The sequence below is a fragment of the Neophocaena asiaeorientalis genome, unplaced genomic scaffold, assembly GCF_003031525.2.
Source record: "Neophocaena asiaeorientalis asiaeorientalis breed wild unplaced genomic scaffold, Neophocaena_asiaeorientalis_V1.1 scaffold671, whole genome shotgun sequence".
Taxonomy (NCBI): Eukaryota; Metazoa; Chordata; class Mammalia; order Artiodactyla; family Phocoenidae; genus Neophocaena; species Neophocaena asiaeorientalis.
In genome coordinates this window covers 2,115,927-2,135,826 of record NW_020175533.1, presented here as the reverse complement: position 1 = coordinate 2,135,826, position 19,900 = coordinate 2,115,927, and the positions used below count along the sequence as shown (strand labels likewise).

The 19,900-nt window shown below is 40.1% G+C and overlaps 1 protein-coding gene across 3 annotated transcripts in view; it reads right to left on the bottom strand.

Moving 5' to 3' along the window:
* Nucleotides 1-18,896, bottom strand: part of FAM162A (family with sequence similarity 162 member A) — a 40,520-nt gene extending 21,624 nt beyond the window's left edge. Inside the window, exons 1-2 of one of the 3 annotated variants that reach the window (XM_024769329.1) lie at nucleotides 18,737-18,896; nucleotides 9,765-9,804 (exon numbers count right to left, since the gene is read on the bottom strand). In XM_024769329.1, coding sequence (XP_024625097.1) covers nucleotides 9,765-9,804; nucleotides 18,737-18,770 — 74 coding nt within the window. In that variant the 5' untranslated portion in view covers nucleotides 18,771-18,896. The remainder of the gene's footprint in view (nucleotides 1-9,764; nucleotides 9,805-18,736) is intronic. The other 2 variants (XM_024769331.1, XM_024769330.1) reach the window with 2 other exon arrangements.
* Nucleotides 18,897-19,900: the final 1,004 nt, after the last annotated feature.

Sequence of the window (19,900 nt, the reverse complement as noted above, 5' to 3'; positions counted from 1 at the left end):
CGAGTACAAAAAAAAAAAAAAAAAAAAAAGAAGTGGTATATATACATGATGGAATACTAGCCATAAAAAAAAAATGAAATAATGCCGTTTGCTACAACATGGCTGGACCTAAAGATTATCATACTATGTGAAGTAAGTCAGACAGAGAAAGACAAATATCATATATCACTTAGATGTGGAATGTAAAGAAATGATACAAACGAACTTATTTACGAAACAGGAATAGCATCACAGACTTAGAAAACAAACTTATGGTTACGAAAGGGGAAAGGTGGAGGGGAGGGATAAATTAGGAGTTTGGGATTAATATATACACACTACTATATATAAAATAGATAATCAACAAGGACCTACTGTATAGCACAAGGAACTCTCCTCAATATTCTATAACCTAAATGGGAAAAAAATCTGATAAAGAACAGAGGTATGTATAACTGAATCATTTTGTTGTATACCTGAAACTAACACAACATTGTAAATCAACTATACTCCAATATAAAGTAAAAAAATTTTAAATATATATACTAAATGAAAAATAAAGTGTACAATTCAGTAGTTTTTTCTATATACACAAAGTTATGTACTGATCACTACTACAGTATTTAATTATATAAATGAAATCACACAATATGTGGCCTTTTTAACTGGCTTCTTTCACTTAGCATGTTTTCAAAGTTTGTCCATGTTGTAGCATTTATCAGTACTTGGTTTTTTGAAAATATTTATTTATTTATTTATTCATTTATTTGGCTGTGTCTGGTCTTAGTTGCCGCACGTGGGATCTTCATTGCAGCATGCAGAATCTTTCATTGTGGCGCACGTGCTTCTCTCTAGTTGTGGCACACAGGCTCTAGAGCACACAGGCTCAGTAGTTGCGGGGCATGGGCTTAGTTGCCCCATGGCATATGGGATCTTAGTTCCCTGACCAGGGATTGAACCTGCGTTCCCTGCATCAGAAGGCGGATTCTTAACCACTGGACCACCAGGGAAGTACTCAGTACTTGATTTTTTTAACTGATAAATTTTATCCCATTTCATGGATATCCAAAATTTTGTTTATACATTAGTCAGTTGATGGACATTTAAGTGGTTTTCACTTTTTGGTTATTATGAATAATGCTGATATGGACATTTGTGTACAAGCTTTTGAGTAAACATCTATTTTAATTTCTTTGGGGCATATAGTAAGAGGTGAAAGTACTGGGTCATATGGCAACTCCACAGAATTACTTGTTTGAGAAACTTCAAGACTCTTTTCCAAGTGTTTACATTTTACATTTCCATCAGCAATGTATGAGGGGTCCAATCTCTCTACATCCTGCCTTGTTTTTTTGTTGTTGTTAATTAAAAAGCCATCCTAGTGGGTGTGACATGGTAGCTCACTGTGGTCGTAGTGAAGCGAAATTTGCCACCCCAAAATGTCTTCTTTGGCATGTGGATTATTTTAGCTGAAAACAATCAAGGCCCAGAAGACTCAGGAAGAAACTTTAGCCTTCCCCTAATTTCCTAAAAAAAATGTAGATAGAGGGTCTATTCCAGGAAGAGAGCTATCATCAGAGATATCTGTAAAGAATATGGGCTAAGTGTGGTGGTGGAAACAGCCTGGACATCAGAGTCCATCCTGTTTCCCATTGTCTCTGCATGGCCCAGCAAACATTTATTTACCAAACATTTGCTATTCCATCTCCATGTCAATTGCCTTCCTCCCCTTTGAAGTTTCAAACCCCTACTTCCAACATCCTCTTTGTCTTTACCTGAAGATGGTATTTAAGGTGAGGGTTTCAGCCGTTTCAGCAAATTACTCAGTTTTCCAGGGTCTCTCTCATGTATACATGTTAGTTAATGTCAACTCACTATGTCTCATGTCAACTTAATTCTTAGACCCGCCACAAGAACCGAGAAGGGTAGAGGAAAATTTCTTCCTTCCCAACATAGTCTTGATTTGCATTTCCCTACTGGGTAAAGAGGATGAGGATATTTTCACATGTTTATTGGCTCTTTGTATATCTTCTCTGGAGAAATGTTCATTCAGCTTCTTTGTTCATTTCTTAACTTGGTTGTCTTTTTGTTATCGGGTTATAAGCATTCTTATATATTCTAGATACAAGTTCCTTGTCTGATATACAATTTGTAAATATTTTCTCCACTTCGCAGGTTGTCTTTTCATGATGTTGATGACATCCTTTATTTTTATTTATTTTTTTTTGCGGTAGGTGGGCCTCTCACTGCTGTGGCCTCTCCCATTGTGGAGCATAGGCTCCGGAGGCCCAGGCTCAGCGGCCATGGCTCACGGGCCCAGCCGCTCCGCAGCATGTGGGATCCTCCCAGACTGGGGCACGAACCCGCATCCCCTGCATCAGCAAGCGGACTCTCAACCACTGCGCCACCAGGGAAGCCCTATTTATTTATTTTTGACTCTGCTCGTTCTTGTTGCAGCACGTGGGCTTAGTTGCAGCACGTGGGTTTCTTAGTTGTGGCGTGCATGTGGGATCTAGTTCCCTGACCAGGCATGGAACCTGGGCCCCCTGCATTGGGAGCGTGGAGTCTTACCCACTGGACCACCAGGGAAGTCCTGATGATGTCCTTTATTTATTTTTATAAATTTATTTTTTTATTTTTGGCTGCATTGGGTCTTCGTTGCTGCGTGCAGGCTTTCCTAGTTGCGACGAGCAGGGGTTACTCTTCATTGCGGTGTGCAGGCTTCTCGTTGTGGTGGCTTCTCTTGTTGCAAAGCATGGGCTCTAGGTATGTGGGCTTCAGTAGTTGCGGCACGCAGGCTCAGTAGTTGTGGCTCACGGGCTCTAGAGCACAGGCTCAGTAGTTGTGGTGCATGGGCTTAGTTGCTCTGTGGCATGTGGGATCTCCCTGGACCAGGGCTTGAACCCATGTCCCCTGCATTGGCAGGCGGATTCTTAACCACTGTGCCACTAGGGAAGTCCCTGATGATGTCCTTTAAATATATAAATTTTTAATTTTGATGAAGTCCAGCTTATCCATTTTTTCTTCTGTTGCTTGAGCTTTTGGTGTCATATACAAGGTTACAAAGGTTTACTCCTATGTTATCTTCTAAGAACGTTACAGTTTTAGCTTTAACGTTTAGATCTGTATGTGTGGAAGGAATCCAACTTCATTTTTTTGCATATGGATATCCAATTCTCCCAGCACCATTTGTTGAAAAGACTATTCTTTCCCCTGTTGAATTGTTTTGACATAATATAGAAAATCATTTGTCCATAAATATGAGGGTTTATTTCCAGACTCTCAATTCTATTTCCAATGCTCTGTATTCCCCAATATTCTTTGTTGTGTTTTGCCACAGAAGTCTATGTTCTATGTTAGCTTAGTAGTCCACTAATAACTGGACAGAAACTTCCTTAAATGCCTTGCACCAATAAGTTTGCCAGCCTTTGCTGGAGGGCTATGTGTGCATTTGGGGGCATGCTCTGGGGTGGGTGAGAAAGAAGCTGTTCGAATTGTATTAGCTCTGAGTCAGGTTAATAAAAAAAAAAGGCAAGCCCTGTGAGTGAGCACTTCCATGGAACTGCCACACAGGCCAAATAGTAACAGTCCTCTGGGGCTAGGGGTTTGGGGGAGCTCCAAATCCATTCTGCCTTCTTCAGTGTCTGCTAGGTTTTTAGAGCTACTGCAATTTTGAGGTATTAGTTTTCAAGGCTACTGTGAAGCCAAGAGGAGACAGGAATCAGTTAAAACTCCATTAGCCTTGTTGCTCTTACCATGAAGTCATTTTCTTCGACAAATGCCACACAGACTGTCACAAGCCTCTGGTTATTTCCTAGAGTTCTGAAAAGGTTGATTTTAAGACTTTATGGTAATGTTTTCATTGCTTTTTATAGGAGTGACTTTTCAGAGGTCCTAACTCTGACATACCTTAAGTTAGAACCTCTACTTGTATCAAGATTTGTGGTTGTCTGCAGTCTGATTTCTTTCATAAAAGGCCTCATTTATTTCAGTTTTCTAGGCAGGTAGTCCCAGAAAGCTTTGCCTGCGTCTGAGTAACCACACCACCAGTGCCACCTAGTGACAGTAAGTATACACTGTAAGAAAAGTAGATAAATTATAACTGATCTCGGCTTGTTTTAAATGTATAATAGGTAATGTAGTATTTACTTCACCAGGGCTGATTTGAGGGTTAAATGGAAAACAAGTGTGAGAGCATTTGGCAAGATGCTTGAAACACAGCAGGCACTCTAAGCGTTAAGTTTGTTTCTTGAAACGTTACTTAAAGCACTAATCCTCAAAACATTTCCAGAGCACTTCAATTTTACCCCTAAGGTGGTCAGAATTTCTGATCAAGGTAATTTTATACAGTTCTCAGGGCATGAAGAAATTCTATGAACCTCTTCAAAAGTTTTCCATAGCTCTAAGGATTAAAACAAGTATTCAATGCTGTGACTCTCAAACTTCAGTATGCATCAGAACCACCAGAATGGCTTGTTAAAATACAAATCACTAGGCACACCTACCTCCAGTTTTGGAATCAACAATTCTGGGTTGAAGCTGCTACTGCTGGTTTGAAACTACACTTTGAGAACCACTGTGTTTTGGTGTTTTTTTTTTTAAAAAAAAACTGTGGTAAAATACATATAACACAAAATTTACCATTCTAACCATTTTTAAGTGTACAGGGCTGTGGCATTAAGTACATTCACATCGTTGTGCCACCATCACCACCATCCATCTCGACTTTTTCATCTTCCCCAGAGAACCACTGGTTTAATGTGACCTATAAATCCCTATCTCACACCATCCTGTCCCATTGCCTTCTGGCGGGTGCTGAGACAGAAAGCAACAAAGTTAACTGGCAGTGAGCTCTACTGTCTAAAGAGGAAACAGAAAAAGAATCAATATTTATCTCCTTAGGTACTGTCCTTCCCCATCCCTCTTAATTAGAACAGAGGCAGTTTAGGAGAATAAAAGACAAGCTGCCTCTCAGCTCAGTTTGGGTAATAATGATAAAGCAAAAATGTTACCATGTACACCTACTTACTGTCAGTCACACAAACGCACGTTTGGAGATATTTATTCATTCAACAAATACTACTTGTCAGGTATTGTTCCAGGCAGTATAAAAAACAGATAAAAATCTATGCCAGCTGAACTTACATTCTACTAGAGGAAGGGGGGAAAATATACATATATACGTATATATATGTATATATATAGTTAGATAGTAAATTTCAGAGAGAAAAAATAAACAATGGGGAGTGACAGTGTTTCTGTGCTTAGAATGTGGTGTGTGTGTGAAATTTTAGATAGGGAAGTAGAAGTTCTCTTTGAGAATGCTACTTTTGAAGGAAGTGAGGGGGCTAGTATGCAGGTATCTGGTGGAAGGGTATTTCAATCAGAAACAACAGTAAGTGCAAAGGCCCTAAGGGACACAAAGAGGAGGCCAGCATGGCTAGAACAGAGGAATAATGAAAAGAGAAGTAGTACTTGAGGTCACAGACATACCTGGGGGTGGAGGTGAAGAATAGGGACTTAAAGGCATGAGAGGTTTACCTAGATCAGAAAATATCTCCCAACTTTTCTTACTACAACTTCATACTGGAGGCCAGGAATTTGTACCTCCTTAAGGTATAAATGGTTATTAAAACATAAACAAACATGATATTATACACATTAGAAATAACAAACCATTGTAAAAAATAATTTAAAAACCCGACATCACTAAAAAAAAATATATATGAAGTCTTGATGTGATTGCGGTCTTTATTTTGCAATTACAAAAAAATTAAAGCATAAAAAAGTTTTAGTATCATTATTTTTTTTAACATCTTTATTGGAGTATAATTGCTTTACAATGGTGTGTTAGTTTCTGCTTTATAACAAAGTGAATCAGTTATACATATACATATGTTCCCATATCTCTTCCCTCTTGCATCTCCCTCCCTCCCACCCTCCCTATCCCACCCCTCTAGGTGGTCACAAACCAACGAGCTGATCTCCCTGTGCCATGCGGCTGCTTCCCACTAGCTATCTATTTTACGTTTGGGAGTGTATATATGTCCATGCCACTCTCTCACTTTGTCACAGCTTACCCTTCCCCCTCCCCTAGTATCATTATTAAGACCACTTTTCTAACTCAAAGAGATAGAATATATTGCCCCAGACATCCAAGCCCCAAATTTTCCATCCTCTGGTGGATCACAATTAAAAACAAACAAAAAAACCAAAAGAAAACCAGCCCTTAAAGGGCTGTTAAACCCAGAGGGTTAAACCATCTGGCTACACTTGCAGCCTGTCCCTGGCTGACCAGTTCTGTGTCCCCAAAGCCTTAGCAAGAAGTCAAGATGAAGCCTCACTGTGCCCGTAAGGCTCTGACTGGCAAATGGCTAGTTAATCTTAAGAGTAGAAGTCCTTAAGCTCTACTATGCAACAGAATCACCCAAAGGACTCGTAACGCACACTAGTGGACCCCATTTGCAGAGTTTCTGATTCAGTAAGTATAGGTGGAGCCTGAGAATTTGCACTTCCAACAATTTCCCAGCTGATGCCAGTACTGTTGGTCTGCGGGCTCACAATTTGTAAATCTGTGCCTTAGAGTTATTACTGCTGGCTGGTGGCTCTAGTGGGTCAGTCTCGAGGCTGATTCAAGTACTGCCTTCTGCCCTGTTGTCCCTTCCTTCGCATTCTTTCCTACCTATGATGGACAGTGCAGAGTGGTGGGGATGCTTTTTTTCTCAGAATCATTCAAGACTCTCCTGGAGATAACCATCAGTGACGTTACCTGGAATGTGACCAATCTCTGGGAACCAGTGATGATAAATGAAGGTTCAATGAATGCTGGTGAGGAGGTTTTTAGATTATCTAAGTTATTGTTTCTTAACCTGTGTGAAGATCAGCTGCCAGGTTTGTTGCACGTATGTTGCTAGTTATGAAGTCTGCCAATGATCTGCTTAAAAATAAAATCATGGCATTTGTCAAAACCCCTAAAACTACATCACAGAGAGCTTTAATATATGCAAATTTTATAATATCAACCAGGGTGTTGGATCATTCCCAGGATGGAAAGCAGACTGTGACAAATGTATCTAATTGTATTAGAAATAATGTGTGATCTAACCTTATAAACTTCAAGGTGGGAAAAAAGGAGCTGACCTAAGTAACTTTGGAAAATATTGTTTTGACTGGAAACTGTAAGACTAAAGACAAAGAGAAATGTACTTTAGTTGGCAAATTTGTTTCTTACAGGAGTACTGGTTAACAATTCTGAAACTACTTTATAAGTATATACTAGGATTGAACAAGGAAGTAACTAAATGGTAGATAATGAGAGCCAGGTTTCTCATTGTCAAAGAAAGTATATACTAGGATTGAACAAGGAAGTAACTAAATGGTAGATAATGAGAGCCAGGTTTCTCATTGTCAAAGAAAGTATATACTAGGATTGAACAAGGAAGTAACTAAATGGTAGATAATGAGAGCCAGGTTTCTCATTGTCAAAGAAAGAAGTTCCAAAAGCAAGGGTGGAAGGCTAGAATGAATGTGGTGCTGGGTCAGAGTCAGAAAACTCAGTGTGTGCACCTTTAGTTTTCCATATATACATGTGTGTATACATATAGAAAGATGATATGAGACAGAGACATAATTATGTGTATACACATGGTTTAGTATACACACATGTATTTTCCAGCTCTACCCACTGGGAAGGCCTGGAATCAGTGACACTTGAGTAGCAACAAGCACACTCATTGCCAGATCCTGGTGTCTAAATACGATTATCCAATGAAAGGAACCAGGGCTCCTTGGAGAAAACTGGCTGATTCTATGTTGGGGCAGAGAAAATACAAGATGAGTCTGGAATATCCATCCTGTAGTGCCAGAAAGTAAGGAAGTGTCCAAAAAACAAAATGATGAGGGCCTGTAAAGGGACACAGAAGCTGATCTGATAAAGCCTAAACTGGCATAATCTGAACAACAAAATAAATAAGAGTAATAGATTATAACAAGGTAAAAAATATGAGTCCATCAATAAAAAATAAAATGAGTCCAGTATAAATCATGTGGATATTATATACTGTCTAATATGACATGATGAGAAGGGCACTTTACCTCTGTGCTATTTATTCTTCCCCCAAACCCATAACCCTAGTCTTACCATGAGAAAGCATCAAACAAAACCTAATTGAGGGACAACCTACAAAATATCTGACCAGTATTCCTCAAAATTTTCAAGATCATGAAAATCAAAGAATATGAAACCATCACAGATCAGCAAAGACTAAGGAGACATGACAACTAAATGCAATGTGGTATCCTGGATTGGATCCTGGAACACAAAATGGACAACAGTAGAATAACTGGAGAGAACTAAATGAAGTTTGTCCTTTAGTTGATAGCAAAGTATCATTGTTAATTTCTTAGTATTGACAAATGTACTGTGGGTTATGTAAGATGATGACATTAGGGTTAACTGGGTGAGGGGTACATAGAACTCTGTACTATCTTTGCGACTTTTCTGTAAATTAAAATTATTCTAAATAAGAATATTTTTAAACGTGTATTAGTTACATCTTATTGTTTTTTACTTTATACATAGTTTATGAAATTTTTATATTTATTTAATATTTTAAAAATTGGAGAGGATTTGATGTTATCTCTATAAAAATGTCACTCTCACTCATTTGTACTCCAATATGTTTTTGTAATGGGATAGAAAAGGAAAGAAATGGGGTATAGTAGGAAATGTGTCCAATTCAGGGTAGACCAAAGATGTCCAGGTGAAGGTCATCTGCCTAGTGCACCTTGGTGGAAATGAGAGGAGAAAATTACACACGATACATATCTTGTTACACCTTGCTGTTCTCAAATGTTGTTGCCATCACCTGTGAGCTTGTTAGAAATGCAGACTTTCAGCTCCCACGCCAGACCTACAGAATTTGAATCTGTATTTTTAATGCTATCCAACTGATTCATATGAACATTAAATTTCAAGAATCAAATAGCTACATTCATTCAATAGCTGATGAGTACACACTGTGTGCCAGACACAGGAAAACCAATACCACACACTCTAAAGTCTAGAACAGTGCTATTCGGCCTCAGCTGGGAGCTTCCTGGAAATGCTAATTCTCAGACCCCACCCCAAACCTTCAGAATCTAGAAAAATGTCTTTACAAGCCCTTCACATGATGCTTATGCATACTAAAGTTTGAGAAGCACTACTCTAAAAAGAGGGACTTCGAACTCTGTATACTGGAATCACCACAGAAAAACAAAAACCCAACACACACGGCCATCCCACACCAATTAAATCCCAATTTCTGTGACGAGGACTCTGGCATTAGTATTTTTTAGAAAGATTTTCTAAGTGATTCTAATGTGCTGCCATGTTTGAGAATTGCTGCTTTTTAGCACAACCAGCTAGAGTCCCTGTTGAACATAGGCTACATGAATGACCAGGGCACACCTGCAGAGCTAAATACCTATGTCTCTGGCTGCATTCAAAATCCCTCTTTTTGATGAAATAATGCCACTTGCAGCAATGTTGATCGACTTAGAGATTATCATATTAAGTGAAGTAAATCAGACAAAGAAAGACAAATATCATATTACATCACTTATATGTGGAATCTAAAAAATGATACAAATGAATTTATTTACAAAACAGAAACAGACTCACAGACATAGAAAACAAACTTATGGTTACCAAAGGAAAAAGGGTGGAGAAGGGATAAATCAGGAGTTTGGGATTAACAGATACACACTATCATATATAAAATAGAGAAATAGCAAGGACCTACTGTATAGCACAGGGAAGTATATTCCATATCTTGTAATAACCTAAAATGGAAATCAATATGAAAAAGAATATAAATATGTACAATTGAATCACTTTGCTATATACCTGAAACTAACACACTGTAAATCAACCATAAACCAATTTAAAAAAATGCTCTTATAAAAGATGTTATTAAAATTTCAGGGCTTCCCTGGTGGCGCAGTGGTTGAGAGTCCGCCTGCCGATGCAGGGGACGCGGGTTCGTGCCCCGGTCCGGGAAGATCCCATATGCCGCAGAGCGGCTGGGCCCGTGAGCCATGGCCGCTGAGCCTGCGCGTCTGGAGCCTGTGCTCCGCAATGGGAGAAGCCACAGCAGTGAGAGGCCAGCGTACCGAAAAACACAAAACAAAAAACAAACAAAATTTCATTGTGGAAATAAACATGTTCTTATTCCAAAATTAGGTTACTTCCTGCAAAATATTACTCCCTACCTTATGTATTTTCTAAACAATTTTTCTGTACTTTATTTTAAATATGACATGTTTTGCTATAAAGGTCAGATACACTGGTCTATTCCTATAATCTATCCTATAAATAAGATTCTAATGAGATTTAAGAAGATCTGCTTTTGTCTGTATTTAAGGTTATATTTTACTGTCTCATTTCTTGAATAAACAGTCTACCTACAGAAAAAAAAATCGCTCTTTTCAACAGCAATTCACTGAAAAGGAGCTCTGCTTTATTTCTAACTTCTGCATATCAATATGTAACTCACTACACTGAAAGTTTGGAATCCCTGTGGAGTATTAAAATATCCCCAGCTTCCAGATTTTACAGAGCATGCAGTCTCTAATACACTTCTCAGTTACTTGATGACATGCAGTGTGAACTGTTCTACAGCTCATCCTCCATGTTCTCATCCTCATCCTCCGTGGAAAAGGCTTTACTTCACATCCCTCCTCTACAGCAGCTGGAGGCCCCCACGGGTAAACAGCCACTGTCTCATTATCTCACGATGAATGACTGGAGCTACAGAGCTGACCCGAGAACACTGCTGTGCGACTCTCAGCCCATCCACCTTACTCTTTTCCTAGTGTTCCAGAAGGCCAGGAGCTACCATGATCCTGGCTGGGAGAAGCACCTTGTTTATGAGGCAACAATATTCCTTTTTCATGTCCCATGGAAAGATTTCTTGATCTAAATACTTAGGCGGTATTCATGCTAGCCCACAAATGCCTATTTAATCCTTCTAGAATTGAAATAGGATACTGCTTGTCCTGAAATGTTTGCTGTGATAGGAAAAAGCAAGTCTGAATAAGGAACTTTGAAAGTCTGTTTTGTGAATCGGAGTCAATTTTAAGTCTCAGGAGGAAAAAACTAAATGTATGCTTATCCTGAGGATGGCAAGGTTCTTACACATAGGCTATCTAGTCAATACTGTATTTTATAGTTATGATGAAATCATATGTCAAATGTTTGTAGCTGCTCAGTAAACCTACTAGAAAGAAGAATAAGTTAGGGCAATTATGTCACTTCCGGAAGCTGGAGCTCTTATTCCCACCCAGAGCTCATTTAGAATAGAAAACCACTGATTTACTTTCTACATTAGAAGAAGCTGGGTGGGAATGCCCTAAAGGCTGACCACAACAAAACAAATGAACAAACCTGAAACATTAACTTGCTCTGAGCTTTTTCAGCGATGAGACCTGAACAGCTTGACTGCAACTGCAGACTCCTGTCTGTACCTATTCTGAAAAGGGATGGATTTCTTCTGGCTTCAAACAATGATTTGCACAGAGAATTCTCCAGCTGCCTGCCAGGCAACCAGTGCTCCCAAGCCTAACTGCCTTGCTAACACCCTTGCTGATGCTCTAGGGTTGAGAATTTAAGTGATGATACTGGCCTAATGCACTCTCGCTATGAGAGTTGTGCCTATGCATGCTCTCCCACAGTGAGAGCCTTTTGTCTGCCATACCCCAAAAAGATTTTGGGAAACAGGCAGAGCAGTTTTGAGCAGGAAAGTAACACTAACCATGGTGACTACGGCAGATAAATCTGGGTGCAGAAGGCAGGGAAGGCCAGGGGTGGGGGAGAAGTAGGGTAAAGGAAGCAGAAGTGGGTAGACATAAATGTGGAAACCTTTTAAGTGGTGTCACAACACTGTAGTTCAAGTGGGTTGTGCAAAGGAAAGCGGACAGTTATAGGTCTTAATGCAGAGGAACTAACAGATGTGAAAAATTCTAGGAAGGAAAAATGGGCAAGACACACTGATATTATGAGATTCGTGGGCTGGCTAGAACCCTAACTACCATTTGTAACATTGTTTCTATGGGAAAAAAAATCTTAAGAGTTCTAAAAAACAGATTTATAAATAAACCTTTGGAATCTGGCCAGTTTTTTTAAGTTGGGGTGGGGGAGAGGGCCTATGGAAAGCAAAGTATCCATGTCTCTGGTGGCCAAATTTCAGTGATATGGGGCCACTCCTTGGTGATCTTTTTTCCGCCCATCATTCCAGCCCACTCCCAACAGTGGCTATTTGAAACCCTCTCTGCCTTAGCTGTTGACCTAAATAGGTTTTGTGACAGAAAGAGATTCCCTACCTCTCCATCTGTTTTCTCATCCATCCCTGCAGGCTTGGAAGAAAACTAGCCTTCCTTCACTCTGAACCACTCCAACTGTGACCCTTCTTGCTGAGAGATGTTGTACCAAAATTCTCAAAAACTCTAGATCCTTCCTTTCCACTGCCTTTTTCCTGCCAAACATTGCCTCTCCACTCTTAAAACAAACGAAAAACCTTTTAACTTATAAAAGTAACACTTGCTCATAACAGAAAATTTGGGAAACTAAAAAAACATATGAAGGAAAACAAAAGCATCCATAATCACACCATCTGGGGATAACAATTTGGTGTATTTCTTCCCAGACTTTTTCCTATACTTATACACAACATATACGTTTTCCAAAATCAGATAATTCCATATCTTGCTTATGTCACACTTTTCCGAGATTAATTAAAAAATACATTTGAGGGATTCCCCGGTGGCGCAGTGGTTGGGAGTCCGCCTGCCGATGCAGGGGACACGGGTTCGTGCCCCGGTCCAGGAAGATCTCTTCCACATGCTGCGGAGCGGCTAGGCCCGTGAGCCACGGCCGCTAAGCCTGCGCGTCGGGAGCCTGTGCTCCGCAACGGGAGAGGCCACGACAGTGAGAGGCCCGCGTACCGCAAAAAAACCCCAAAAAAAACATAAAAAACCTTTTTGATACCTGTATAACATCAAATGGATATAACCTGAATTTAATCATTTCCTATGGCTGGATTTATTTCCCATTTTTCACTATTACAAATAATATTTCAATGAATAGTTTTCTACATAAATCTTTAATGGCATTTCTGGTTATTTTCTTATATAGAATCCTGGTAGTGGAGGGCTAAAGGATATGATGGTTAAAGGACATGAACCCTTTTAAGATTCATTTTTCTTCTTTAATATTTTAATTTTATTGGAGTATAGTTGATTTACAATGTTGTGTTAGTTTCAGGTGTACAGCAAAATGATTCAGTTATACATATACAAATATACATTCTTTTTTAGATTCTTTTCTCATATAGGTTATTACAGAATATTGGGTAGAGTTCTCTGTGCTATACAGTAGGTCTTTGCTGGTTATCTATCTTATATATAGCAATTGTGTTCATCTCAAGCTCCTGATTTATCCCTCCCCACCATATTTCCCTTTGGTAATCATAAGTTTGTTGTCAATATCTATAAGTCTGCTTCTGTTTTGTAAATAAGTTCATTTGTATCTTTTACAAATTAGTTTCCACGTATGAGTGATATCATATGATATTTGCCTTTCTCTCTCTGACTTACTTCACTTAGTATGATAATCTCTAGGTCCAATCTTAAGATTCTTAAAATATATAAAAAACTGCTTTCCAGAAAGGCTGAATCAATTTATACATCTACGGGTAGTTGATGAGAATTCCTGACTTATTACACCACAGTCGTACTGAGGGTCCACTATCTCAAACAAAACATTCAGTTGCTCTCAACAGCTCCTATAAATAAAATACTACCTCCTTCCTTTCATAGTGGAAGTGACTGAATAAGTGGCATGTATTTACTACCTTGACCCCATCACCCACACGATAACTACAATGTTTCTTCCCCCACTCATTTTACTAAAATTGCTGTAAATTAGTGATCTCTTTCTAGTCATATGAATATGTCTTTTAGAATCTTTTCATTAGCTCATCTGACTCTCCTCTTCCCATCTTTGTGGCCATTTGACTCTAATGATCTCATCCTTCTACAAGGACTCAGTCCTCCCTTACATTACACCACCACGTTTTCTCCCTTCATCTCCGACCTCTGTGATCTACCTTCTTTAATATCCTCTGCCACTTCCTATTGCTTACACTACGTCAGGCCTCCAAGGTTCAGTTTTTGCCTCTGTCCCGCACTGCTCTCAGGGAGGACTCCTCCATTCTGTTTTAATAATCAGCTCTACACTGATGGCTCCCATATATTTCCCTAACTTTACCCCTCCTTTGTCCTCAGGTCTGGGACTGAGGTTCTATCCTCACCTATAACTCAATGCCACCTCCCACTCAATAGTGCACCATCCTCTCTGCCAAATCAGTAAGCCTTCCCAACTTTCTTATTTCTGACAACGGAGTAGCACTCCTTCAGTCCTCCATGCTCAAAAACTTCAGTCTTTATGTCTTCCTTAAATTACTGTCTGAAAGTCATACTAACAGTTTCTTCAAAATACTTCCTAGATACATTCTCTTTTCGTCATTCTCATCATCACTTCACCTACGGATTACTGTAATATTTTCACAGGTAGCAGGTATTCATGCTGTATGCAGCGACCATGTTAATTTTCCAAAAATATTTTTTAATTACTTCTTCTTGAAGGTTTCCTTTTTGTCCAAATTCATCTGGTTCAAACCCTCAAAGGCCAACTGCATCTCCTATTAGTACCTCCTGAAATCCAAGATAATCCTCTCTCCCTACTGCCCTTTCTCCCCCCACACCCTCTGCAGACTCATTACTGCCCCCACCTTTGCTCGTGTCACTCTCCCATCCCTTCTGTTTCAATGGAACCTTCAGTAGATAATCCTAACTTACACTACTTTTCCTTTCTCTGAATTCTTTTTTTTTTCCAAGGGAAAAATGCATTTTATTTAATGACCAAGTACACCAATACAGACACATACATTTATATATACGTATACCTATGTGTGTGTACATATATATGACTAAAACAATATTTACTCTTACCATTTGGGATGAATTGTAAAATTTTCTGTTCTATGTACTTTCATTAAAAAAAATGGGGATTGCAACTTGAGTCAACACTAAGAAAATGAGGATGAAGTGGTAAAAATATTTAAGGTCAGATTATGCTCTCAGAGGCTACATAGTTTAGGGAAAAGAACCCTCAATCTCTGAATTCTTAAAACCAGTGGTATGCTGGCTCTTGGGAGGGGGGTGGTGGGTAAAAGCCCTGATTTGTAGTGTTTGCCAATAACCCTCACCATGGCAGATCTCAAGCTACCAGTGTAACATGACTACCTGTGAAACTGGAAAGAGATATGCACAAAGCCAGGAGGAACCAGCTTCAGGACACCAGAGCAGCATTTAAAATCTGTTCTGCAGGGCTTCCCTGGTGGTGCAGTGGTTGAGAGTCCGCCTGCCGATGTAGGGGACATGGGTTCGTGCCCAGGTCTGGGAAGATCCCACATGCCACGGAGCGGCTGGGCCCGTGAGCCATGGCCGCTGAGCCTGCGCGTCTGGAGCCTGTGCTCCGCAACAGGAGAAGCCACAGCAGTGAGAGGCCAGTGTACCGAAAAAAAAAAAAAATCTGTTCTGCAATCTAGAACTTAATATATACTGTCTTGTATAAGCTCTCCAGGTATATTATATAGGTCTGCTTATTCATTGCAATAAACTTTAGCCCTAGGAAGAGTGGCAGTCCACTCATTCCAGAGGTTTCATAGTGAACAGGGCACACAGTGTTTGCTCAGTAAAAACCTGTTGGCAAGACCTGGAGGGAGGGATAAGCAAAGCCAAAGACTGGAGGCATAAAATGGTAAAAATGGGCATGTACTCATTTAGGGCTGATTAGTAAGAACAAACAAAAAGTACAATGAAGGAGCAGAATGTAGTAGAAATAAAATCAGAATGGGAACCAGGAGATATTCCCAGCTTTGTAATTGTGTGACCCTTAGCAAGTCAATTTCCTTCCTGGGCCTTAAGTTTCCTCATCTGTAAACTTAGGGTAGTACATGACTACATGACTTTTAAGTTATCCATTGATTCTAATGCTCTAGGATGTGGGTAAAACTGACAAGGAGAATGCCCATGGCCCACTGCATTGATAAAATAACAATAATAAATTCATTTTAAAATCTGCTGTTAAGTCAAAGGAGTTTAAGGCAGTAAATCTTTTCTGAAGGTGTGAAGAAACATTCTTATAAGACCATTCCATTCCTTTGATCTAATAATTATTATATAGAAAGTAATAATTATAAAAAACAATTATTTTATTAAAAATAATAAAACATTAAAAACAATTATTCCAAAAAGTATCTACTGCCTATCTATTATGAGCTGGACACTGGTAAGTGCTGAAGATTTAGTAAAAACAAAACAGACCCCATCTTCACCCTCATGGAACCCACAGTAGTGTGGATCAATAGCCATTTAGTTCCAAATCATCATAAAAGTGCTTTTTAGCTTAGCACAGATTGCTCTGAGTAATGGATGGAAGCTATGGATCCTCTCTTCCCCAAACAGGCATATAATCATAAAAATGTGAATGCAATTTCAGAGGTTCACAGAATCTCTCATCTGTGAAGAACCAAAGAACCAAGAACCAAGAACCAAAAGTTAACAACCCTGACCTATTTCTACAGGTACATCTACAAAACAGTAAACAAATTCAAGATCGAAAAAGCCTACATTCTGTTTGTTAAGGGACTATAGCAAAGATTTCCAACAGAAACAATTAAAAATAAGGGTCCATCATTTAAAGGATTAAGCCTTGGCTTTTTGAAATTTCATTCACCTAAAGTATCTTCTTCCAAATAATATTCTGCATAAATGAGGTATGCCTAGATTATGTTTCTATCTGATCTACCATTCCTTTAGTAAAGTTGCCAGTTAAATCGTTCTTACTTGAAAACTATTTGCATATGAATGCTTCCATTTCACAAGTAAATCTGCATTTCATGACTCTTCCATTTCACACCAAAGAGACCCTATTAGCTATGACAAATACATGTACATATATATCTGAACAAGCAGTCTGAACAAAGCAAAGAGTACAGTTCCAGAATTAGAGGGCACTGACTCATCTCCTGACTCTAACATTTTATGGCGGATCAACCTGGGACAAGTCATCTAACCCTCGAACCCATGTTTATTCATCTGTAAAATGGAGAGGAGACAATAAGACTTACCTAAGAGGGCTACTATGAGAAATCAATCAAGTAAAACAATGTAGGTCAAAGTATTTAGAAATAAAATGGGCAAAAGTGGGTGAAGGAGCAAATTGCTTGAAGTTGCTCACAAAACATCAGACATTCAGAGATCCTTTGGGAAGAGTTGCTCATATAACATCCTTAGTGGATCTATCTGGAGTAAAATAAATTGTTCTTAAATTGCTCAAGGAATTTTGTTCTGACTGACTGCCCAATGGTAAAGTTCTTAAACGTCAAAAGTTTGGAGAGAGGCTTTGGAATCCTTATAGTACATAAATATATTCTCAAGGCAAGAAGATGAATTACTTACAAACACTCGGTCTTGGTTCTGTAGTCAAAGTCCCTTTTACAGGGTTTTTTTTTTTTTACAGAGCAATGATTCTTTCACTCACCTTGCTGAAAAGGTTAACAGGATGTGTACAAAAGATTTTAGGGGAATTAGTTCATCTAAGCTGAACAAATCAATGAAATCAATCTCTTTTAGCAGAAAGGGTATTTGTTTTAAAGGAAGTAAATAATATTCAGCATGAGACATGTTTTCCAGTCCATTCTCCACTGAAATGCAAAATAAGAAATGTCAAGGATAACTTTTTTTTTACATTATTTCATTTACAATGTACATTTGCATTATCTCAATAGTCAAATTTAGGGCGATTCTTCTTGTAAAATCTGAATTAAACAACGTTTTGGTACTAAGGAATCCATCATTACACCTTATCAAAGTTCATAAAGGTAACCAAAAGTGTGATTTGCCCTGGTGCCTAGAAAACAGCCAAGAGGCAAACACTGATTTCTCAGCCCCTACTAAGCAAAGGCTCTACTGGTTCCCCAAGAAGGCAAATTAAACCCCGACTCCAAATAGTCATTACACAAATATCTACAAGGGAAACAAACCACAGATCCTGCATTTACATAACACTTTCCTCCAAGAAATTTAAAGCACTTTATTGTAGAATTATTTACAAGAAATGTACCCCCCCCATTTTAGGAAAACAATTACTGTTATTCTGGGAGACCATACATCCCTTGCCTAATCAGATAACAAATAGGTAGCAAACCCTAGACTCAAAATTTTCTCTGAGAGATAAACTCTAGAGATGGTGGGGGTGGGAGTGGCGGGGAGGGGGAGGCTCGAGACTCGTGGAAAGCTGAATGAATCAGGCAATGGGGTAGTTTTAGGGATGGGAAGTGCATTAAGAACTGAGCTCACAGGGGCTGGGGGTCGGAAAAGTGATCCGGGAGCAAAAGGGTTCGTTAAGTTGGTGGCAGCTGGTTGGATACAGAGGGTCACTCTCGGCTAGCCCGCCGTGTCTTGCTTACCAGTTGCTCGCTCATCCCTTGCTCTCTCCCCCTATTACTACCCTGCGGTTGGATTCCGAACTACCTGAGGGGAAAGCGTAATGGAACAGAGCAACTACCACGCCCGAGGAGGCTGCAGGCTTCCTCCACCCACAGCGGCCGAACTGGCTTCCCGCCCACCCCCTGTCCGGCTAGCGTCTCACCAGCCGCCAGGCGCAGGCCGCGGAGGCTCCCCATGGCCGCCTACTCCGCCGACCAACACAGTGCTGCAAGGCCGGTGGCGCGGATAAGCTCAAGGTCGCCGAGCGCAGAGAACTGAGAGACCCGAGCAGGACTCTGGGTCGGGGCTTGTGGGAGGTGAAGGCAGAGCGAACGGGTCATGAGTGACGTCCGGGCGTTGGGCGGGGCCTATTAGAAGCGTGGAGCGTGTGGGTCGTGCTTGGCGCTCAGACTGTGCGGGCAGCGTGCCCTGCCTAGCCACGCCTCTGTTGGCGCCGCGTCTTGGAAGCAGCCCTAAAACTGCTGTCTTGGAGTCTTGGTTTCGAGGGCCTTTGCAATGGCCTTCTCTGCACCTAAGAAAGTATCCGTTTAAAATAGAAGAAAAGTCGAGCTTCCCTGGTGGCGCAGTGGTTGAGAGTTCGCCTGTTGATGCAGGGGACCCGGGTTCGTGCCTCGCTTCCGCGAAGATCTCACGTACCGCGGAGCGGCTAGGCCCGTGAGCCATGGCCGCTGAGCTTGCGCGTCCGGAGCCTGTGCTCCGCAACGGGAAAGAACACAACAGTGAGAGGCCCGCGTACCGCAAAAAAAAACAAAAAAGGAGAAAAATAATATGCTTACTAAGTAGGACTTTTGTGACCTGTAGACCCCGAAATCACACTGCCTAGATAAGTCAGTATTTCAGTACATTTTCAGTATTTTCAATGAATGTGTACATGCCTTTTTCAAAACTGCGTAATTGGGTTCTTAGTGACCAGTGGCCTTCATCTCTTGGTTGGCTTTAGGGAGTAACTCTCAGGCTACCTGAGAAATTCACATGTATGCTTCCTATGTTGTTTTCTATTTGCCTATTTTTATAAAACTAAACATTTCATTATTTCCACACCTAAACACCTTATTCAACCCTTACCCCCCACTGCCATCAATGTCTTTTCTTGACATTTCTTGGTGGGCGCAAATTCTTAAAGAACAAAAGCCCCTCTGCTCAAGCGTTGGGACGGGAGGGTTAAGAAAAACCTCACTTCTACTTGAGAGTTCCTTCTCAAACCACGTTGTTGGTGCGACCAGGAAACTGTTTCCCTTTTTGTTAAGTAAATGGGATTGGAGTAAAACGATCCCTTCAAGTTCTGACATTCTTCGATCTATGCACC